This window comes from Acipenser ruthenus, chromosome 1 (genome assembly GCF_902713425.1).
Source record: "Acipenser ruthenus chromosome 1, fAciRut3.2 maternal haplotype, whole genome shotgun sequence".
Lineage (NCBI taxonomy): Eukaryota > Metazoa > Chordata > Actinopteri > Acipenseriformes > Acipenseridae > Acipenser > Acipenser ruthenus.
In genome coordinates this window covers 66,054,609-66,080,200 of record NC_081189.1, presented here as the reverse complement: position 1 = coordinate 66,080,200, position 25,592 = coordinate 66,054,609, and the positions used below count along the sequence as shown (strand labels likewise).

Sequence of the window (25,592 nt, the reverse complement as noted above, 5' to 3'; positions counted from 1 at the left end):
GTTACAAAACAAATTAATAATGTAAAAACGGTTAGATCCAGAAGTTTAAAGTTTTCTCACTTACAGCCTACTTCCAATACAATATTACTGTACAGTAATCACATAGGCTATTAAATGGTGATCAGTTGCGGTTCCTTACTTAAGAAGTCTCCTCATATATATGCAACATGTAAGTATAAAAATAACTTTTAACATGAACGGTAGGTCTTTCTAGAACCCAAAATAATGGTCAACACAATTTTAAACATTTTTGTCAAAGAGTTAAAACATAAAAAAAAAAAAACATTTTAATATGTGTTTTTTTAAACCTTTATGATATATAAAAAAAGCTAACTACCCTAAATAAATAAATAAATACATTAATAAACTCGTTTTCAAGCCTAAAATCTATCTTATGCTATTGAACATATTATATTATACTATTTGGGAATAACCGTTTTGAAGTGTGTCCACTCATGAACTAAATTTTAATCATATGTTATTTATTTATTTAATGTATGTTGTACTAATATATATATATATATATATATATATATATATATATATATATATATATATATATATATATATATATATATAGTTTTTCTGTTTATCAATGGCCTATTTCTAATGTGGACTGATTTGTTGTCTGTATTCTTTAAGGTGTTTGTTTGCTTCTCTCTCTCCTTTTTTCTTTCTATTGTAGATTATATATATATATATATATATATATATATATATATATATATATATATATATATATATATATATAAATTTCAGTATTTGTTTAGTGGTGGTCACAAGTTTCAACAATATTAACAACTAAAATAATTCCTGAAAATGTACTTTCCTCAAGGATGAGGACGGGCGGCAGAGGATCCTATAATATTGTACCCTTCGTGTTTTTCAAATAATGTGTACAAAGCACACTAGGAAAACATAATCAGAATGTAACAATAACTAAAAGCATGTAGGTTTTCTTTATGTAATGATAAATGGTACTAACAATCTATCTAGTAAGTCATATAAATATGTAACATCCATATTACAGTTAAGGGAGTTATATATATATATAGTTGAATGCAAACTGTGAAAAGCCTAAAGACAATGCCACTGGCATGTACCTGGTAAAAGTTATTTTGTTTATTTTTTCTTGAAAGGTATTTCCAGGCGACAGAGTGGCGTCCCGCTTTCCTTGGTTGTTGTGTTGACAAACTGCAGTGATGTTAAATACAGGGAAGCAGACAAAAAATGATTAATCACGTTAAATTAAAACCAGCCTTTCTGTCTAACCCACTAAGGAATGCTACCTTTAGAAACTATATTTAACCCCCCCCCCCCAAAAAAAAAAAAAAAAAAATATATATATATATATATATATATATATATATATATATATATATATATATGTATGACAATGGATTACCCTTAATAAAAACAAGGATAGGAAACAGTGAGTATCTTCCCTGCTAGTACGTAAATGCATCATGTATTATTACTTAGAAGCACTTGCATAAAAAATATTCTGCATATGACTTACACTGAGTACAGTTCAGTATCCCCTGATTCAATTATGCCACATTAATACTTGCATGTCACCACATTATAGAGACCTTGTAGGTCATGAATTAATAATACTGTTCAAATTAAGATATATTCAATTTAATACCAAGGGCATGTGATATTGAAATTACAATAGCTTGTTATTGGACTCAAAGTATATAATTAAAAGCCTACATTATTGTATACTAATAAAAAAAAATGTAAAAAAAATTCAAATTTTTTAGTTTACAATATACATTTGCCATAATAGTAAACTTGTTTAGACTCGTTACCTCTAAATGAGTCATTATAATACACTCCATTAAAGGTACATTTTAAACAACATGTTAGCTTAAAAAAAAGGCTTATCTCTCAGTACTATAATTTAGCTGTAACTCTTCAGACTTTTTTTTTCAAGTTGACACGGTAAAGCCTACTTATCTATCCTAACACCGCACTACACATAAGATGTACTTCCTGTGCAGCTTTTAATAGTATATCACCAAATGTAAGCAGGGGTGACACCAGGGGGGACACTGGAGCGACACAAAATAAATAGGATTGAATCCTGTTTCTAGCGATTTTGTTGTGCGACAACTAGGGAATTGAGCAATTGGAGAACAGCTTCAATGCATGGTGTCCAAGGTGAAGCAGTATCCAAAATGACGGAGGAAACAAGAATACTTGCCATGGAAAAATACCCAGAGCTTTATGACAAAGATCATTGCAATTATAAAGATAGAGATATGAAAGAAATATGGGAGTCCATTTCAAAGGAACTGGATAAGCCTGGCATTTACGATTTATTACCATATATGTTGAAATACCGTCAGAGAAGACACTCATAATTTCCACATCATGTTGACGAATATGTACCTGTCTTGATGATAGTTTTGTCAATTGCTATTTTTAACAGTTTTATAGATCTGGCAGTTTGCAAACCTGTCGCATTGCATCTGTGTTGTCATATCGCTGCAAAAGTATCTCGTCACCCACATTGCGTCTGGTGTGTAGCGGCCTTAGGCTCAGGTAATACATTCTGCACAGGAAGTAATCTATCAAGTAGTGGCAGGATAAAAGGACTTCACTAGAGTCAAAGTGAATATAAAGTTAACTTAACAATTGGCAGCAAAATTATAAGGGACTTGCAAGAACATTTTACAGTAATGACAGTTGTAAAAATACAAACCCTTAGCCATGCAGAAACTATTGTTTAAAATGTAATTAAAAATGTTATCATTAAATTAGAACACCAATCTGATAACAGGATATACTGAAGTCAGTATTCTATGCAACAAAGGTTTGCATTGCACCTCCAACTAGCCTCCATGCAGCACCCTCTGCTGCTTCAGTATCAAATTGCAGACCTAGATAACACACTCCATCACTTTGTACCAAAGGGCTGACACTGGGACTTTGTTTTTGTGGGGGCATCTGTAGAACTGTGCTTGAACTGTGCTGGACTGCATTGCCATGCAGAATTGTGTGCAGGACTTAGTTGGGCTGTAAAAAAGCCTGCAAGTTAGCTGTGGTTGGGGGATTCAAGTGAGTAGAGCATTGTGTTGAATATCTGTCTGATTGCCTGTTGCGTAATAAACAAGTTGCCGTTTTGAGAATACCTGCTTCATGCTTGCTAAAATGCTACATTGGTGTTCAGAAGTGGGATGGAGCAAAGACCCTGGAAGGTGAAGAACGAGCTGGAGGAAGCCACAGCCACAGCCGACACACCACCACTGCCCGGGTGGATGGTGGCGAAAAAGGAGACCGGTCCAGGAGGGTGGCTGCGGGAACAGCTCACCACAGCACAGGAGAGCAGAGGGGGAGCAAGTCTGAAGGCAAAAGTGCAACTTGACACAGTAAAGATCCTGGGTTTCGATGGAACCAGCAGCTGGGAAGTGTTCCAGGTACAGCGCGAGACACTGGGCAAAGCTGCACAGCTGGAGCGTGGCGGAGAAGGCAAGCCGTCTGACTGGAGTGCTGAGAGGTGACGCACAGCTGATGCAGTTGAACCTCCCCCCAGGGAGCCTGGGGAGCTACGCGGCGCTGAGCGAAGCCCTTGCATGCGCACCTGACAAGAGCTAGGGGAGGGGGAGGGTTAACAGCCTACTGATTAGCCAGGGTTCAACTACATTGTTGCAGTTAGGGATTGCAGTCACTGATTGGCCGTGGTTCAACCACAACGTTGCAATGTTGATTGGGTTGTGGGCTAGCCATAGTTGGGGGATTTAAGTAAGTAGAGAATTGTGCTGAATATCTGTCTGCTTGAACGCTTAGATTTATTTTCCTTAATAAGATGACACCTTGCTGCTGCCAGAACCTGGATAACAATGTTAAAGTTAAAACATTGGTGGTAATTACATGCACAAGTCATGACAGTTTTCCTCACCACATGTTTGCCTTACTTTTCAGAAAATGCGTTGCTATGCAGTTCTGATTTTGGAAACAAAATCGATGTACCAATGCAGATTACTCAATTCATAGTCATTTAGGGGAGGGGATATTTAAATGTCTGTGTCTGCTTACTAAGTAGGAAAAGAATGACTGAAAATCACGAGGAGAGCTTCATGCATTGCCATGAAGATAAAAACATTTAACAAGAAAAATGAATTCACCTGTTGTCACACACATTCTGAATTACGCCACGCATTAGCTACTTGTTTGTCTGGTTACCTTTCCAATACACACACACACACAATTATATAAAATATAATTTCTACAAAGTACAAGTTTTACTACTTAGAATTTTTTTTAATAAAAATTACAACCACCATTTACAATATGTTTTTATATTGAATATAACCTACAATATTCTATTTTTCTTTTATATATACAAGCCTGTTGTTATCTCTACTGGACCTAGCAGCCATCAATTCCTTCGTTTTGTACAAGAAATGCACAGAGGAAAATATCAGTAAGTGAGCTCTCATCTTGAAGATAGCCCCAATGCGTCAGCAGAAACATTTCGATCAGAGTTGAGTTGTATCTGATAGTTTGTCTTTCATTTTAATATTGATGATGTTTAAAATGTACCGTGATAATGACTGCCGTCGGTAGTTTTGGGTATGAGGATAACCGTGGCGGTTCTAGTGTTAAATTAGTCCATAAATGTATATTTTTTTTTTGTGTGTGTGTGTGTGTGTGTGTATGTTTTGTATGACCTTTCTGCTGGAAATTATGTGAGATTAAGTCAGAAGAACTGGATCTTGACTGCTCAAACCTCGTGAGCCACAAGCACGATTCCTGCTCCGGTTAAGATGGGTTTTTACAGGTATTTTTTATCATGACAAAGGGACTGACCCTGCCCTTAAAGTCGCGCTGCCAAAAGGACGTCCTTTTGCTGTTTCACGATGTATTCGCGTGACAACGTCACACAGTCATGACTGTAGAGTCGATTTAAGTGCATGTACACCCAGCCATTGTGAACACTCCTGTTTATTTTAGCAGTACATTTGGCCCTCTTTGTGGTCCAGCTTGTACATCTTGTTTTCACAACACATCCAGCTGACATGCAAATACACAGTTGAGTGTGTCTATTGTAAACATATCCCCTCTTGGCTGGCCTCATGTAACACTTGTCTTTGTCCTGAGATCAGGCAAGACAGATAACAAAAGGTCAGGCTTCCAGGTTTTCAGTGTTGTTCAACTTGAGAACCACCTTTCTCTGTTGTACTCAACATACAGTGAAATACTAAATCTCATTAAAAACTTAACGTGACTTGCTGACATCATGATTCTATTGCTGGTCTGCATTCTTTTGTGTGAGGTACTATGACTATTGCTAAAGACAGCTACTACTACGACTACTACTACTACTACTACTACTACTACTAATAATACCATAAAAGTAAAACAAATACATTAGCAATAATAATGTAGTATAAAAGTGAAGTTTTTTGAGTGAATGTAATTCTTAATATACAATCAAAGGAAGTTTAAAAGAAAAAGAAAAGTAGAAAATGTTACTTCAGTTCTATAGGAACAATACTTACAACAGTAAAACTTACAGGGTTTCCACTGCAGCAGGAATGTTGTTGCACTGCCATTTTCCATCTCCGAGACATTTGCACTGAAGTTGAGGGCTATCATATGCACTGGGTATGTTTACTTGTAGTCTTAAATTAAAATACAACATTCTCAATGTAATTGCAATTTTTCTTTCTGTTTTATACCGCTTTCTATCGATATAATGTAAGATTACAGTATAGTGGTGGACTGCCGTACATAACAGTGTGCAGTAATTTCACTGTCATCTTTAATTTGTTTTAAAAGGCCAGGCGTGTTTTTGTTTTTTTTTTAAAACAAAAAATGGCCTATTCCCAACACAAATATAGAGAGTAATACTGTAACCCAAGTGATACTTTCACCACCCAAATGTTTGAACAAGTGTTTTTGAACCGTAATACAAGATGTTTTATAAACCATGTCATTTGGCTGCATTTTCAGGTCTTAAGAATTACTATTGAAAACCTAGTTATGAATTGGTTTCATTATAAAAAAATTTAAAAAAAAACTAAAAAAAACAACCCAACAACAACATACATTGAACAAGTCTACGAGTACAATCTGTCATGACCCGCTTTTGACCGCAGTAGTGCTTCAGCTGGTGAAAATAATTTCTGAAAATAAAAAAATGCTATTCCATGAACTCCCGTGTCATAATTGGATAATGCAGCCACATCCTGAGGGATGAGTAGGGTGCCCAGCACCCACTATCATGCCCGTTGCACAGAACTCTCATACAACTTATATTTGTCTTGCGGATAACATAACCACGTAAATGTGCATACATCTCTGATAGGGATCTTATGAGACTAAAGACAGATTTGTCAGAGGAAATAAACTCTTAAATGTTACTAAAAAAGTAACACGTAACAATTTTTTTTTTTCTATTCACAACATTTTTTCATTTTGGTGTAAAAATGGCCTGGGAAATTTGCAAAAATGTATTGAAATAGATGCATGAAATGCCTGTAAATATGACTGAAAACTGCATATTTACTAAGAAATGTCAGTGTCAAGAAAAACAATTTATTGATGTAAAACAATGGAATAAAAAATAAATTCATCAAGCATCTTTGGTGCTTGCTTATTTACACTAATAACCTTTACAAATAGCACCTTTTGGTTTGTCAAAATAATAGCAAAGATGTGGGGCAGATAGGAACTAAAAGAATCAAGAACATTTGAAAAAAACATGTCTATGGGCTAAGGGTGTGGCAGTTTCAACCAGTCCAATGAGTAACTGAGCTGTGACTAGTTACGCCTGCCCCTATATTTATTGTATTATTATTATTATTATTATTATTATTATTATTATTATTATTATGTAGAGTATTGTAGTTTGTTGTTGTTTGGCAATGTGGATGAGGTTAAGCGAAATATGGCCATCTCCAAATTGATTAAGTGCTTACTAATTTGGAGATGGCCACGTACATAAAAGCACATCAGCCACTCATAAGGTTGAAGGGAGAAAGAAGGAGAGAGAATAAATTGAAAACAATAACTGCTACGCGTGCTGGATTCAGACCAGCGTGATATTTGTTGAGGGTTGTGTTTGTTTAATTTTGGCCACTGTGCCATTTTGTTTCTGTTTTGTTTTGTTTATTTCATTTAATAACGAAAGAACACATTGGCGACTCACCCTGTAGTACCATGCCTGAGAGTCTGTGTATTTCCTGGTCTGGTGACGTCACCCACCCAGCCATCCTGCCACATGTGCCAATATAATCAATTTGCAATTGAAAAACACACATAGAACACATATTAGTGTGAGTTATTTTCGTATAGGAAAGACCCATGTGTTTGTCATGATCATATGTAACAACTTTCAGTATTTTAATCATGAATCTTTTGTCTTAACATTCATGTATACAGGGTTATTTTGTCGCAACAGTGCTTTTAGTAACTCATTTTTCACATCATATAAATCTACAATGCAAAATTCAATCTCAATTACTTCCAAAACAAAATACTGTTTCTTTCTACGTGAAATCACTTGTTCAGACATCTGGGTGGTAAATGTATCACTTGGATTACAGTACAGCAGACTTGGGACCAATTTGAGCCCACATTAGTGAAAAACATGGATTAGGCAAAATTGAGTTTACTGTTTGGGAAATCTTTGTGTTACTAATTGAAAACTCAAAAAATGCAACAATACAAATAAAATATAATGTTCCAACAACGGTAAAAACATATACTATACATAATCAGCGTTGTTCAGAGGCAGAGAGAGCTGGTTTAAAAAAAGTCACTGATCTAATTGTCATAACTGCTCTTCACATTCAGCTGCCAGGCTAAGAGAGTCTTAAATCTGCTTTCTGCTCGCTTGTCACTGGTTTCAGTAACTACAATACAATACTGTCTGTTGGTTTGCACTATACTATACTCAATTTCATTATATTAAATGATGACCATCCACTTCCGCACAGATTCTGCACTAATGAAGAGAGTGAATACCTGCTTCCACATAGATCAGATGATTTCTCCACTAATACATTTTGACAATGTACTGTATTAAACCGCACAGATTATCAAAATAGGAATTATTGAAACGGATTAACAGGTGTCTACTGTATTACATTATATTTGTGTTGGGAATAGGTATTTTTTTTTGGCCTTTAAAACAAATTAAGGATAAAAGTGAAATTACGGCGCAAACATACAACACTCTTGGGTCAAATGTCATGTTCGTTCTCAACCAGGGTCCTCTGCCATTCACTTATCAATCTTCTGTCTGACCTGCTTCTGATAATTTCACGGTGCTTATTGCATTACCGCACTTAAACCTTCTGGAATACCTGACAAAAATACTACCTTGATGTATGACATTTTTCAATTTATCTGACACATTTGCATACTGCAACCCCACCTTTTACTTGCATGACAATACTTTTTGTTAAATTTTATACATTTAAAACTTGTCTGTCAAAAGTGCAAATTAATGTACCAAATACTATTCGTCGTTCATCTATTAGCTTCTAAATTTGAATATCAAGAAAAAAAAGGAGGATATAAGAAGGGTTTACAAATATTTCAGATATACTGTATTCCAGTCAGTGTTTTGGAAATAAATAATGTACAATGTACAAAAAGAAACAACTCGCTCATTTTAGAGAAAATTATTTAGTTAAAATACAATAAAATAATTAAGTGTATAAATCTCTCTAGTTGAATATTTACACATCACACACAATAAAAAAACAAAAAAAGAATAGTTAGGGTTTAATGCGCAACTTAATTTAAGAAACCCCTTACCACAATTACCATTTTCTTGTCCTAACTTGACATGTCAGTGTTATTCAGAGTACTGTTTTTTTATTCTATGCTGTCTATTGGCACCAACATGTGCAAACCATGATAACAAACAAAAAATACAGAAATAGTATTCTTCACACAATCCTTCAGTTAGCACGGTAAAGACTTAATAATTGATTGTATTATAGAGGTTAGAATGACCAGCACTAATGCAACCCCTTGTCTATAGCATGATTATATTTTATGTGCGCTTGCTGCTTTTTATGCAAATATTACTTGCAATGTTTTGTTCTATGAAGCAGCCACATGGCCGATAAGATAAATGTTGTCGTAGAGGTGCCCCACAAAATCCTCACTGATGTTCTGAGCAGCACGGCGAGTATTTCGAATGAACTCTCGCTTTGACATTTTGTTTTTGACATGTGGGCTGGACAGGTCGATGGACAGCAGAATCAGGGAGTAGCAAAGTACATTGACTGCATCTAGAAAGAGTGCACAAATTGAAACACCAGTTACAATGTGTATTGTGTTTTTTAGTAAACTAATTCTATAGTTAAGATTCCTAATATAGCCTGCATTCACCTTTTAGAAGATAAAGACAGCCGAGCTGTGCTAGACGTTATTAGAATGAGGAATCTTGATTGGATGATGCAGTGGCTTTCACCATTAACACTTTAAGCCTGCATGTGATTAGCTTGAGAGTGAATTACATTAAGGGTGCAATACCAAGGTCTCTAGTATTAACTTTGACTTACTCATTGTTACTGGCAATTCATAGCAAACAAGCACATTGCTGTACTATACAAAACAGGAAATACAAAAATATAATGGGTTTAAATGGATAAATCCATGATAAGGTCACTGTTGCTAGAATATGTGCAGAATTATGTCATATCAGTTAACATAATTCTGTAAGCTTTTAATAATTTATTTATAAAAGAAAGAGCAATTGCGTTGTCATATCTTGTGCTGTTAGTGAGCCAATCTTATGCTATTTAGGTTGACTGTCAGGTGAAATGAGAGAAGAAAACTGAAGTAACTTGCTCAGTGTCTTCTTGTCCCAAAAATGTGGGAAATTTCTCAGTAACATTACTTTTCAAGACTAAACATATTGGGACTAACAATGGCCTATCACCTTTTAAATATTAACCGTAACAGTATTTTCCCAAAGAAATGATTTATTTAGACCCCGCTACTATTTAGATCATTAAAATGACCCCATTAAGATTTTTTTTTTCAGCAGAACCTGAGAAAGATTAACATTAAAACAATTCTGAACTTTTTACCTGGACTTAGACCAACCTCTCTCACCAAAGCAGGGTTGCATGCACAGAACCGGTGTGAGAATTTAGTAATGAGAGTCTCAAGGTACTCGCCACGCTCCTCTGGTGCATGAATGTGCCGGAAAAACTCTCGCAGTGCATTGGGCAAGAACTGGTTGCTAAAGTTGTGAAGTGTTACAAGCTCATCCAAAACATCTCTCCTGGATAAAACAAAAAAGTGAAATGTTTATAAATAGAATGTAAAAGACACAAAACTTTTAACCCTTTGTGGTCCTATGTCGGACCTGGTCCGACATTGCAATTATTCCTATCCGGTCCAATGTCGGACCCTGTCTGACATCATCAAAAAAAATGGAAAAAATTGGTTTCTAGTTGTTTTTTCTCCAGAAAAAGCCAAGAAAACCATTCAATGGCCGAGTGGGAACGACAGGAGCCGAGACAAGCCAAAAAAAAAAAAAAAAAAAGGGGGCGTATCTCATGAATAATCATACTTGCCCCTGGCATCAGATAGGGGCGGCCATAAGGAAACAAGCTGGTTGTTACTGAATCAGCGCACAGAGAATATCATGGATATTTGCAGAGCTTTTTTGAGCTGTTATAGTAATAAAAGAAAGACTTGGATCGCATTATTGAGGAGTTTGGTGATAAAACGAGTGATCAGGAGATGACTGATCGGTATGTACGACTATTATTATTATTATTATTTATTTCTTTCTTAGCATATGTGAAAGCAATAGCGAACGAAAGGATGGGGCGGGGCTGGAGATGCCTAGTGAGTGCTTTGTTGATATGCAGGCCTTTTAAACCCGTTTGACTGCGCCTGACACGCACTTAATAAATGGACTGCAAAGAGTTAAGCTAGATCACAGCACATTTTAAATACATGTAAGACCCTTTACCTTTCATCAAGATATATCCTTAACATCTTCCAATTTAGTGTTCTTGTGTAGAATATAAACTTAGCAACTTCCTCTGGGTGGTCATTCAGAATACCCTTTGACATAAAGTACTCAATTCCCTAAAACAAAAACAAACAGTAATAAACAAAACAAAAACAAAACAAAAACAACTACCAATGGAATTCAACATTTTATTTTTCTTTATTTAGTAATCGCCAATTACTTTAATATTTTCTCCCAACTTGGCATACCCAATTATTTTTAGGCTCAGCTCACCCCTACCACCCCCGCACTGACTCAGGAGCGACGAAGTCGAACACACGCTGTCCTCCAAAGCGTGTGCCGTCAGCCAACCGCTTATTTTCACACTGCAGACTCACTGTGCAGCCACCTCAGAGCTACAGCATCGGAGGACAACGCAGCTCTGGGCAGCTTAGAGGAAAGCCTGCAGGCGCCCAGCCAGACTACAGGGGTCGCTGGTACGCAGTGAGCCAAGGACATCCTGGCTGACCTAAGCCCTCCTACCCACCCCGGGCAGCGCCCGGCTAGTTGTGTGCTGCCCCCTGGAAGCTCCCGTCTATGGTCGGCAATAGAATAGCCTGGACTCGAACCGACGACCTCCAGGCTATAGTGCGCATCCTGCACTTCACTTGGAGTGCCTTTACCACATGCACCACTCGGAAGCCTGGAATTCAACATTAACACAAGGATTTAAGCTAATGAAGGTTATGATTTAGATGTATGATGTACAATATGGTGAAGTACAAACAGCATACTTATTTAAGATACATTCAGATGGCAAAATATCAATTTATCTTTTTCATGCTATTCACAAAAGTTGAATGCATTTACTAATGCCAAGCTATTAAGACAAACTAGAATCTGCCTTTAAAAATCACAGTACTAACAACACTTCACAACAGCAATAAAAAGATGTTCCAGTATTTCAAATTATTTAGTGCATGGATTTCAGTGAAGTACTGGTCTGTTAAAAATGTAAACTCAGGAATTTATTGATGAAGGAGAAACTCTTAGAAGAGCAAAACTTTTATGTTAGATTATCTTTTTCACAAACATTGCACAACTTAGTAAATTTCATATAACATAAATAAATGCAACCTTAAGAAGCACAATTGTTTTCCCAGTATCTTTTATTATTACATTACATTAGACTATCAACTAAATACTGTATAAGTAAGCCTTTTCAGCCATGACTTCAAAACACATAAAACTTATACATAAGTTTTCTTTTGAAAGGAAAATCTTACCAGAGGTATTTTGTACAATATATGAAAGAAAGTATAGAATTTGACACAGCTATTCTGTTTCAATGTCTGTCTCAGAGGTTTAGCCTGAAAACTGTGTGTCATCTCAATGAGCTTATTCTTGTAAAACTTTTTAATATATAAATATTAAAATACACGTTCCAATAAATAACAAAGTGACTAAAAATCACTTTGTTTTCCTATACTTTATTAAGATTATGTAATTTTTAAACTATAATGGATTTAATAAATTTGAAAACGTAAAAAGCATTTCAAATTATGAACACAAAGACCTAAGTTGGCTATTCTACAACACAGATTCCATCAGCTAGCCTGCAGTTTTAGCACTAGAGATACAGTAGAAACCTAGATGAAACACATTTATATTTTATTAAGAGCTAAATCTGACGTACTTAAAGTTAATGAATTGTTTATTGGAAGAAATGCCTTTTGGAAAATTGTTTCTTGTCTTAATGAGGTAAAGATATCTACAGTTATTCAGTAACATCAGCACATTTGTTTTATTAAAAGAAAAAAATAGGCTAAACATAGTTTTTTTCAATTTAATACACAAGTTGATTATTACTGTCAAAAGTAATGATACACCTTTCACCGAGTACAAACATTTTCAAAAACACTATGCATTTCTATCACATTAAACAGAATTAAAATAATACATTGGCTATATTTACCTCATTAGGGTTGCCGTTGAAAGTAAGACTGCCCTCGTCTAGCTGCATGTAGAGTTTTCTGTAGGAGAACTCAGATGGCAATCTCCTATTGTATATGGAACAGTGACCCCACGTGGACTTGCACTGTCTGAAACAGAAAACCAAACTCAACTAGAAATGTTTTGTGAACAAAACATCCCTTGGGACTGCATAGCATGTCTGAAGGAACAGTTTATAAACCATTTATATGGTCAGTATCAGGGAGTCAGGTTTTTACTGGACAACATGGGTTATGGATCCTGACTCTATGCAGTTTAGAAATATATATACTAAAAAGTTACAAGCTGTACAAAGAGTCAGTCACATGACCTCAAAATGGCAGCCATTTTAGGTCAGAGGTCAAAGTCAGAATCACCAATACATACTTCAGGGTTATGCGAACACTGCAAATATGAAGTCAGTACCTCAAATGGTTTCTTGAGTTCCGAGACTTTAGTTGTGTGGTGGGGGCAGTTTTTAAAAGTACTACTTTATCATCTAAATTCAAACAATGTACTTCCTACAAAAGATCTAGAAAATATAGATATGTAATTGAACATAAAATGTATTGTAAACACATTTTTGACACTAGAATGTGGATAGGGGTGGGTGCTTTCAGTAAATATTTGCAATACCCACCCCCTATCCTGCCCACTCTGATATACTTTCAAGTAAATGTTCACAATTTAATCAGAAGCTGTCTTCATAGGCTTTTCTGTACAGGTTGATGTATACTGTGACATAAGGCCACCGTTACTGGTTTCTTCAAGGTAACATCAAAAGTCACAGTGGGTTCCCCTCCACCAAATTCCCTGTTACACATAACATGAATATATAGTTCACTTACCCTTGCCACAGGTACTCATCTTTACCTAGGTCCTGCCAGACACATGATGCCAGGCAGAGGTCAGTAGCATTCAGGTAAGACAGGATAGTAATGCTCAGCTCAGGCGGAAGCATTTCTAAGTCAATGAACCCTTGCTCCTCCTTGGATTTCCTAGCTTTCAACAACTGGTAGATATCTATTCCACCTTGGCCTTGTCTGTGGTGGTTGACATTATCAGCAGCAGCAGCCGTTCTTCTGCCACACTCCCTTGGAAGGTAGCCCTGCTCACTGTATTCTTGCTGAAACTGCTGGTTTCTAGCAACCCTCCACAGCACCTGACCCATCTGCACACCTGGAAAATGACAGAAATGATCAAATCGGTTTAGGGCATTTATTTGTAATGGTGTATCCATTGATAAACAGAAGAAAAAATTAAATCCATCAGCATCTCCATGAAACATTTAAAAGTTTGCTCAACTTAATGAAAACAAGGACTGTAATGTGTATTACCACCTGTTATTTATTTTAAATATCACATTTTACTAAAACCTTCTAAAAGCTTTCAGACAAAGATATCGTGTGGTGGATCTATATTTCCTAAGCTTTAATAAGCCTAATAATAGTGTGCATGAAAATACTGATGTTGAAAAAGCAGTTTCAATTTATTGTTGTCAGCAACTTTAATGAGGATAATAACTACCTACATTCAGGATAAAATATTTATTTTGTTATTCATCCAATCTGTTTTTAATTGTGTTTAAAGCACAAACAACTGAGAGACTTAGGAAAGTAACTGAGCCAATGAAAAACAAACAGTTGCCCTTGTTAGACTCGAAGATCCGATTCATACTATGTGCCTCCACTCTGTATTCTGTATCATAAAGAAAAATTATTTATGAACCCAGTTCTTAACCTCAGGTTTAGGTTGAAAGCTCTATAGTATGTTAATTGTCCTACTTGAGGGCAGACACAACCGCTCTTGTTAATTGCTTACTGGGTCAGCCCAGTGCAGTATCTTTACATATTAGATTACTTTTTAGGTTTAGAAAAGAGATACAGGACAAAAACAGCACAGACAAGAAATAGCATAGGCACAGACTTTGTGGAAGATACATCTGAGGGAAGGAGCATGGGGGGCAGCCTACCAAACCCAGGGCAAAACAAAAATAGAGCTGCCCCTGTGCGCATTTTGTTTATTTTGTGTTATGTGTTGTTATTATTTAAAATACATGTATTTGGGTAGTGTTGTTTTATGTCGGCAAGGAAGGGTTAATCCTGCCAAATCACTTCACGTGCAGAATGTACCTGGCACAATTCAATTATTAGCAAGCAATCGAGCCCAAGCACAGCTGAGGTGGAATGAGAAAGCGAGGCGTAAGTTTAGAGTAAAATATAACAACTGCTACTCATGCTGGCTTTACACCAGCACAATTTTATTTAGTGTTTGTTTTGTCTGTCTGTTTTGGCCACTGTTTTGTTTTGTTTTCAAAAGTGTTTTAGTTTGTTTAAATATTTTATTTATAATTAAAACGTATAACAGCGCTTCCTACCCCATAGTACTGAGTCTGTCTCTTCCTGGTCTGATGTCACCACAAGCCATCTGGTCATAAGCATATACAGTAGACCTTTGGTAACAGACAGCTTATTTATGAACAAGAAGACCACAAAGCCAGAAAAGAGATGGCCAAAAGGTTTGTGCCTGTTTTTTTGTTTTTTTTTTCTTTCATCCAGGCGATTTCTTTTTTGTGCACAGGATGGAAATGGTGGGCAATGTAGAGCAGTCTTGTCATATACAGGAATCAGGACTTTTGGTTGGTGAGATGTACTGTACAGTACAAAAGGATTACAAATTAATCTTCTCTGTGTTTAACACGTTCTCCTGGCCAGTACCTGGGAAGCTAGACAGACAGTCTAGTATCTTCATCATGGGTCACGCACAGCAATTCCTGTTTTTTGCTAATTCCAAACAGTATTATCAAGCTGCTTTTTGCTTAATTAAATTCTAAAATCTCTTCTACACTTTCTTGTGTTTTGAGTTACAGTTTGATTTTTCTAATTAATAAAGTTAATATCATATATTTACAGGACTCATATACCAGATGCAATAAGGACATATTCTTGCAATGTTCAATGTTATAACCCTTGAAAAAATTTACGACAGCTTTGCATGCAAAAAATCTCCTTTACGCAATTCAAATCACATGTGTAATTCTACTAAAGCTGGTATTAAAAAGAGTTATCAGTCCCCTTTGGGATTTGTGTTGAGACTAGAAACACGTTTAGATTAGAAGTTTAATATAAATAATATACACATATTGGAAAAGGGTTTTGTGGTTTTAAGTTTACAGTTAGGCACATGGAATTTAGATAGTTGTGCAAAGATTGTGCATACAAATAACCAGCCCTTGAGTTTTTTTCTCCAAAGCCAATTTTTTTTTTTTTTTTGGTAAAATGAGACCTTAAAACGGATTTGTATAACTGCATACAACATACTGTTTACTTATTATAATAATACGTTAGGCTGCCACAATGAATACAGACTGAAAACAGAAGCCTTATTTTAGAAAACTTGAGACATGTCAGGCAATCCAGAATGTCAACATTTTCTGTTTTACAGTATTAGAGTTTGACTTTTACAGGACATTTAATTCATGTGCCTCTCTAAGACTTTAGACTTGCTGGACTGACAAGAGCTTTTTTCTGCTTTTTATTAATTACAGTACGTGACTTTCAGCTCACACCAGTGTTAATTTTCAGCTTGTATTAATTCCACTGCTAGTGTTCCACCATTTATACCCAGTGAAACATTCCTCAGATGTTTCTAATTGTGAAGTGGGTTGGATAGGCTAAATGTCACTGCAGTGACATAATAAAATTTGTTGTTCAACATTCTATGCTAGAAACATGAGGAAAGTGGTTGGTGAAGCACATAACACACTCAAATAAATACAGTAGATTTGGCTAATAACATTATTTCTTTATTCCTTCGCTATGTTAGTGAGAATTTACATTCAAATACAAGGCATTACTTGACAAAGACAATTATTTTTTTTATGTATTTGTCATTATATTTCACAATCCAATACTTTTAGTAAAACTATTTAGTCTTTTTATAGTTTGACTGCTACTGTTTTTAGTTCAACTCATTGCATTAAATATGATTTGCGACAAAATAAAAGTATATTTTTATATATAAATGAGCTGTGACAGGGTAGCATCACTGGCAAGGCTGTTGCCGTCAGGGACAGAGACTCAGAAACGAGAAGCTGCAGTTTTACGCCCTCTAGTCCCGTGGGCGGAACACGGAACTGCACGTAAACATTATATTTCATAACTCATTTGTAATATTATTACAAAAGCAAAAGAGAAAAAAAGCTGATGAATATCAAAATCGTTGTTTTCCTACCGTCAAACCGCGAAGGAATTTTTCGAATCCGTCATTTCACCGCTGAGATATCCCATTCGCAATGTGTCTAGTACCCCCATGCTTCCAAAACAAATGTGATCGACTAGCTTGCGTTTTGCTGCTCTGGTCTTACAACCTTGATGACGGTGAAGTCTCCCTGATCACGTTGTAGGGGAGGTCACAAGCTTTCCATTCATACCTTTACTTTGTTTGTAGCCCAATCCATCACAGAGTAATCGATGTGCAAACAAACACGCCCACCTCTTGAATGAGATAAGGGAAAAAAAAAAAAAAAAAAGCCTTACAAAGGCTAATGCATGTGGCAATGGCTAGCCTGTGAGGTGCCAGAAGTTAACATCCCTTTTAGAACTTAGTGTATCACTGGACATAAAGATTTACACAATGTTTATTTTTGGAGAGATTTGGGGACCCTTGGGCTTAGCTTTGTAAAAACTCCTGTAGAATTTGATCCCTTTGTTCAAACAGTTGTTTTCAGTTCTCAAACTTGCAGTTCAAGTTACTTATCAAATGTTACAGCTAACTTGAAATATGCAACTGTTCATGAGCTGAAAACAAGTAAAAATGTCTAATTAAGCAAACAATCAGTTCAATTAAGGGTCTAGTTAAGTAACTGAGAGCTCCGTTGGAATGAAAACCAGCAGCCACAGGGGGTCCCTAGAATCGAGTTTGAGAAGCCCTGGTATAGATTAAACCTTTTTAATTTATACCAACTGAAAATTATTTCAAGTACAGAAAATAGCCATTTTTGTAGTATGTTTGTATTTTATTTACTGTCAAAACATAACAAATTGAAATGTATAAGCTTCTAAAACAGAGAAGCACTTTCAAAAAAAAAAAAACTTGTAAATAGTCACTGAGTCAGCACCAAATGTAATAGCTATCCACAAAGTGAGTTGTTTGGAACAGAAAGGAATCCAACAGGTCAAACTGCACTTTTAGATCTTGAACGTTTAGCTTCATAGGTGGCTGACTTGGTTTTCCTGAGCAAGGTGTCACTAAAGGTTTGTGTGTGACACACTTGCTGCTTCGCTGACATCATGACTTTGTGCGTTACCAGTGAACTTAGCATGTCTGTGCTCAGGCTGGCTCTGTGTTGGGTTTTGTTTTTGGTCACCAAGCTGAACACTCTTTCACAGTCAGCATTACTGTAGAAGATGACCAAAATGCCTAGCGTGGTAACATTACAGTAATGCCCGATTCTTTTGTTCTGGACAGAAATATAAAGTTTCCTTCTACAGGATTCCTGCTGATCCAGACAGGAGGGTAAAATGGACTTCAGCGATTAAAAGAGAATTAAAAAAACGAAAAAGACTGGACTAATTCGTTTGTAGTGAGCGCTTCATAAAAAGTTAATATCAGTAAGCATATATTGGTAGTTCTGATATTACGTTATTATTATTATTAGTAGTAGTAGTAGTAGTAGTAAGTCCCACTTTAACACGCTTACTTGTATGGCCGTTTTTTTTTTTTAAATAAATATTTAGCGATACAGTTAAACAGGATTACACTTATGGGGGTTGGTGATTCCCTCAGTCCTTACATAAAAAAATATTTTACGTAACAAAATCCATAATGCTACATTAATGATCTTACTGAACTTCAATATAAAATCACAAACCAGCCGTTTATGACTTGTTTATTTAGCAGATGCCTTTATCCAAGGCGACTTACAGAGACTAGGGTGTGTGAACTATGCATCAGCTGCAGAGTCACTTACAACTACATCTCACCCGAAAGACGGAGCACAAGGAGGTTAAGTGACTTGCTCAGGGTCACACAATGAGTCAGTGGCTGAGGTGGGATTCGAACCGGGGACCTCCTGCTTACAAGCCCTTTTCTTTTTTAACCACTGGACCACACAGCCTTCTATAACTTGTTTAAAGCAGTGCACCACACCCCCAGCACCCCTAGTTGCCACATCCCTGCTTACTGGTATAATTATTTAAATCATTTATTTGAATTTAAAATTCCAGATGAAGTGTTTTTTCAAAACCCAATTTAATAAGTTAACCATTATTTACTTTACTGTCCAATGTAACCATTGGCGCCATTTGTCCCGCGGTGGCCCCATACAAAGCTTGATTCTGGGGGCCCTACTCCCTATTCTTACTAGTAACACTAAGCTACGATACCATGACTTTCAAATAGGGCAACAATGCCACTATTAAATTTTACTATAGCAATCGCAAAAAAACAACAAAAAAAACCACTCACAGTTTCGCAGCAACTGTCTGCTGAATATAGCTGAATAATCTAGAGTTTGGCAAATCTGGTGCAGGATCGATATCTGCCCTAGTCCAGTCAAATGTTCCTGCGACATTGTAGATAGTAAATAGTTTTGGATTAATTTCACGTTCAGGCAAGAAAAGCTTCTCTCCCCTGACGCTACAGCACAGTCAAAAGCAGACGCAAGGCAATATTGAGGTTAGGATACAGGTCCAGCAAATGTCCCTTGTAGATGTAGTCGAGCATCGCAACAGGCGAGGAAGATACATCGGCTGGAAACACATTCATTTTAATTTGCTTCCAGGTTAATTCAAACACACAGCCCTACGTGCGAGACACCTATACGTGTATTTCACTGAAGTTTGCAGCACTGACGGCACGCGCAACCAAACTTTGTAGTGTGTCAAAATCAGTTCATTTTTTAAATGTCTTACCCTTTTTAGCTTAAATCGTGGGTTACATGATTACGCGCACATACCGACATAAACTTGCACACGGCTTTAAACCGTGTTTATGGCTTGTGGCGTATAGATAAAAAGAATAGTAAAATGGCTTATAAGTCATTCATTCTGGTGCAGACTTGAAGTGAATATAGTAACTGAGCCACGACAACAGGGGCCCCCTTCCTGCCTCGGGACTCCATGCAATTGCATGGGTTGCATGTGCCTAAAACCGCTACTGAATGCAACTCAGCCTCACCTCCTATTTCTTTATTGGAGGTTTCCAAAATCTCTTTATCACTTCACAAGTCCCTCAAGTATAACTTCACAGTGTACCAAGTTTTCCCTTGTGTTTTAAGAAAAGAAGACATTTAACAGTAGAAAAATTATAACCCTAAAATTGTAAAATACGGATATACTTGATGAACAATTTGCAGTGGTAAAACATGTTCAATTACAGTGAATTCTTGTTAAAACGAACTCGGATTAGACGAATTTCCTCTTAGTACAAATGTTCTACAAGGTCTAGGCAAAATGTAGCAGTTGTTTATTGCAAATTGTTTCTTATAATACAAATTCACATAACAACAATTTCCTGTTAATGCAAATTATTTTGGTGTCGCCGCCCCCTATTTGAAAATATTTAAATACGGTTTGTGGAAAGCAATTATTATTTGAAAATATTTAAATATTAAAGTAGTTGAAATACATTGAAATACTACTTTAAACTCTTCATAGTAACAGTAACATACAGCAGCCTAATTATTATCCTGCATTCTAAGCAGGTTAAGCCTTGTCCTTGTTAACCACTCAGTTATCTTTTGGAAAATGCTCTATTTCAATTAGATTTAATTTGATCAATTGAAATATTTTAAGATTTTATTTCACTCAGTAAATATTTGAATACAATGAAATATCTTTAACCACTGGTTTAATGGCCTGTTTTGAAGTTAATGAATTGAACATGTTTAGCGTTTTCCTCATTAGAAATCCTCCTCAACCACCATGTGGTAATTACAAGACTTGGTACATAATTATAAATGTAGGGTAATAATAATTATGCTTATGGACTTCTGAACAGCAAACTGTGAATGCAAGTCATCAATGTTTGTGATTAGTACAGCAGTCTCCAGCTAAGAGAACGGCCCTCGGGAAGCAAGTAAAGTGTTCTATGAGCCGAAGTGTTCTTTTAGATGGAGTTGACCACCAGACACAATATGCACGTGCATCAACATTTGAAATGAAAGTAACAGACAAACTAACGTTAATAAACTAACTGTCAAACTAAATTAACACAGCACCCCTACACACATTAAAAAATGCAGCAGCAGCTCTAGATTAATTATGAATAACTGTACAGGAGCAATATTCAAGACATGCACAAAATTATTTAACAGAATGGTGAAGCAACTCACCAGAGTGGAAAACATTAAAGAGCTCGAACAATTTCCAACTTTTTGTAGCAAGAGAAACAGTGGCGGGTTTCGCCATTTGTTTGCATGCCGTTTTGTACAGATGAGGTGCACTCGTGGAAATCAGAATACAAAACGAGGTAATGATATGAAGGCGGTTCTGGAAAAATTTAATAAACCAAGCAGTGTCATCTTGCGATGACAAGTCACATTTGAAAAGATTGAATAAACCATTTGAATTTAAGTTTGATGATGAGGAATTATCAGGTTACAAAACAGTAATGTATCAGTTGTGAACAAATCGTTAACGTTGCCTAAAAGAAGTTCTTTTAAACAAGGTTCCTGTTCATTTAGGCGGAGCATTTACAATGGGAAAAATCAGTTTCACCACAAGGGTGTTCTCTTAGGAGGTGTTCCTCTATGCAGAGACTACTGTACCCTGATGTTGCGGACGCCTTACTTTTGTGGTTTAAAATGCCTGTGATCGAATGGGACATGCAAGTTTCAAGTGCAGTCCATTTGCAATGTATACTTTTTAATAATTCACTTACAGCTGTATTTTCAATAAAATGCACAGTACTTTTAAATGTATAATACTTTTCATTGTTCTGTAGTTGTATTTGTATTGTAAATTGTATTGTAAATTCAATGTTACCGTAACATCAATAAAAACCGACAGTATGCATTTGGCTTTAGATTCCGAATAAGAATTACTGATAAGACTTTTTTTTTTTGCTGGTCCCTTGAAATTCGTATTAACGAGAACTGACTGTATATAAATACATTCTACACAAAGGTTTTTCTTTTAGGCAATTAACTTGACCTCTTAAGACAAAGGGAAGGGTGATATCAACTAATTTGTAAACATGATACTATCAATGGCATGCCCTAGATTGTGAATCCATTTGAAAACACAGCCTTTTAAAAGGTTTGCATTTATGGTGACTGATCATTTAAAGGAGATGTATACAGTAACTTTGAGAGTCCAATGGGACCTCAAAGTGAGGCAATTAGTGTTATCAATACATACAAAACAATATACCTATCTGAGATAAATGCCATACTGTTCTTTAAAACCTTTTAGTCTTATCTACAGTAGGACACAGTTTGAGACCACACAAAGCCCAGAATGCATTAAAACTATAGCTCTACTAATCTAAAAACTTTTTTCAAAACAAGCGGTCCACAGCTGCTGCAGGGATGCTAAAGTACAAACTTATAAACTTGTCTTCGTGGGCTTCTTCAACAACCTATTTTTAATATGACTAGTACTCTATGTAGACAATTTTGTCATATACATTTTCCAGTGATAGGGACATGTTTAAATATGAATAGCCATTAAAATAGTTCACAAACAAGAAAGTGTTGAAAACACAACATGTACAAAAACAACTGTATTCCTACCATGACAGCACATCTCTTTGAAAAAAATAAAATAAAACATAAACAAAAACATTGGTTCAGTCTTGTTTCCTGGAACAAATGTATTTATTTATAAACTGGATGACAGATTCAGAGCACTTTAACGAATTAGTGACCTTCAGCAAGTTGACTGAAACAGTATTAGCACTTAGTTAAATATGTTTATTGATTTACTTCAAAAAGTACAGTGAGCTGAGCAGCAGCTCATAACAGAAGGACTGCATGCTGTGCTTTTTCAGAGCACACAAATTATATAAGGTAGGCCTATAAATCTGTTTACCAGATATATACTGCACAGTATTTTAGAAACCATGTATTATGTTAAAAAAAAAACTTGTTATACTTAGGTTTTTGCACTACCAATTCCCTGGCAGTTACATTTTGAGGCATTTTACATGTGCATAATTGGGTTGAGAAGATACAAATTGGGAGAATAATTCTGTAACTGTACAGGTAACTTTTCTCTTCAACATTAGTGTAGTGAATACCACCTTACTTACAATCCTCTTTACCTTCCTAGTCAGGAAAATGTATTTATGGATCTACCCCCGTCTTAGAGTCCTCTGAGTCTTGCTCATGATCAGAATATGTTATAGTCCAGCAGTGATGCATTAGGCCTGTTTATGACTTTGTAAGCATATTTTACTACTGTATAATCATTAATACTCATGAACTAATTACAAACATAGTGTCTTACACGGAATACAGATGCAATTATGATCGTACTCCAAGTTAATGGCCTGTTTTGAGGGGATCTTTCCAAGACCTTAATACAGATCTGCAGTGCTGAAGGTTAAATAACAACAGTTCTGCAAGCCTCCTGGCCCAAATGTTTTTAAACGGATGTATAAATCGATAGACAGTGCATCTAATGCATAAATGTTCTTTTTCTGGTATGCTCCTTTTGTTTTGTGAATAAACAAAAAACTTACTGTACAGCTTGCATTACATTGTACATCTACATACAATCTATGAAGACCACTTCATACAGTACATTGTGCATCATCGGACAATTGTAAAAAAGTTTAGTTAGTATTTTATTTTAATTTTTTTTTTTTTTTTTTTTTTTTTTGCAAATGTAGGATTAAGTTTTTTTCAATATTTACATTACAAAAAAAAAACATTTTTGTTACACACATTATTAATAAAATATGTATGATTATCCACTCATTATATTCAACCAGTTTACATAGCTATAACTAGCGAGTGAGACAAGTTATGGGTATGGGGAAGTGTTAAATTAATAGTCTATTCTTGTGTTGTTTAGGGTTATACCACAAAGTTCAGTACAGCGTAAGTGTGACCAGCACTGAGAATCGAAAGCCTTTGTGCCATACTTTCACTTTACGACGTAACACAACTGCACGGGGGATGGACAATTTCGTCCACTTATATTAAACTGTATACCGTAATCCATTGATTTAATACAATATTGTCTTTGCATAACACACATGCGGATTTCTGTCATTCAGTCAATCAAAATACTGCTATCATCGCACATTCTAATAACAGTATGTTTAAAATCTACTTACATTTTCTTCTCTAGATACTTTTGGAAATGTCCAGTTCTGACAATTATCGATCAGTGGCTGTTTTCCATGTGAAGGGGGGGGGGGGGGGGGGGGGGGGGTACATTTATTTTCCATGTAACATTGCCAATTATCACTTATCTTGCGAATATTATATTGATAATGACAACAACAAAAATAACACCGTTTAATGGTTCAGTGTAATTGCAGCACTAGCACACGATTAGGGCAGCTGGCTCTTTGAGCTTTATATATATATATATATATATATATATATATATATATATATATATATAAACAAAAGACTGAAACAATTAAACTTCTTCTTGGCTCCCAGGGACATCATTGTTAGATTGTATGTATGCTAGTTTAATAGTTAATGTTGTCAGAATAATACATTCGTTTCTATGTAATTTTGCACAAATGTCATACAGTAACATTTAAAACAACAGAAAGTTTCGTTTTGAGTGCATCAGTATTTCTTGGACATCTTGTAGATCTATCAAACTTGTTAAAGGGACCATACGCGGCACGAAATGCCCCAAGATTGGTTTACAAAAACAGAAAATAGAAAATAGGATGTTGCGATTGGTTACGCTTCTTTTCAATCACTACTCCACTGGAAGTAAAATAGGTTGAGTTACTAAATCAGCGCCACCTACCTCCTGTAAAGTCGAAGTTTCACCGCCGCCGCGACGAACACACTAGTATTATCAAAAACTTTTGCAGTAATATTTCTCCTGTTTATCACTTTATAAAACGACCCATTTAAATACAACTAAAGCCTGGGAAGCTCCAGGAATGACATCCTGTCTTCGTGTAACTGCACCACACTGTAAATAGCAAGGCTTAGTAACCTGATAATAATGCTCCTAACCTCCCCGCCCCCCATCTGTCACAAACTCGTCTTCCAACAGTATCAGCAGCTGTTGTCGGTTTTGACGTTTCTAGTTGTTGTTGTTGGAGGAAATGACGTACATTACCAGGTAAATCTAAGAAAGTTATCGTGTTTTATACCGTACCGTACAAAGAAAAAAATACCCAAATTTTGGAAAAAACTAAATTAGTAAAACAAGGCCTGTAAATAATAATAAATCATATAATGTATATACACTTAATTAAACGGATCAGGAGCATGGATTGACTGTTTCCTCTGTGTCGAATGTGCGTTTCAAAAATACAAAGGTTTTTTTTTTTTTCTACAGCTGTCGTTGTCAACACTGCAGGCAACAGCGCCCAATCAAAAGTCTTATATGAACCCAATCGCAACCGGCAAAGACAAACTCAAAAGATTCCAAGGAAAAACACTCAGTTTCAACAGGCAAAAGCAAAATTGGCTTCAACAAACCAATATGTGCAATATGTCTATGTCGTA

General features: G+C 35.9%; 1 protein-coding gene across 2 annotated transcripts; it reads right to left on the bottom strand.

Annotated features, from left to right (window-relative positions):
• Positions 1-4,935: 4,935 nt before the first annotated feature.
• Positions 4,936-25,170, bottom strand: LOC117420677 (F-box only protein 8-like). Of its 2 annotated transcripts, none has more exons than XM_034034205.3 (6): positions 24,880-25,170; positions 13,783-14,113; positions 12,918-13,044; positions 10,961-11,079; positions 10,065-10,261; positions 4,936-9,260 (listed from the first exon to the last, which is right to left on the bottom strand). In XM_034034205.3, exons 2-6 carry the CDS (start codon positions 14,103-14,105, stop codon positions 9,070-9,072), a joined length of 957 nt encoding a protein of 318 aa, XP_033890096.1. In that variant the 5' UTR covers positions 14,106-14,113; positions 24,880-25,170; the 3' UTR covers positions 4,936-9,069. The 2 variants fall into 2 exon arrangements, with proteins under 2 accessions (XP_033890096.1, XP_058883719.1); XM_059027736.1 differs by lacking the exon at positions 24,880-25,170 and adding an exon at positions 24,221-24,270.
• Positions 25,171-25,592: the final 422 nt, after the last annotated feature.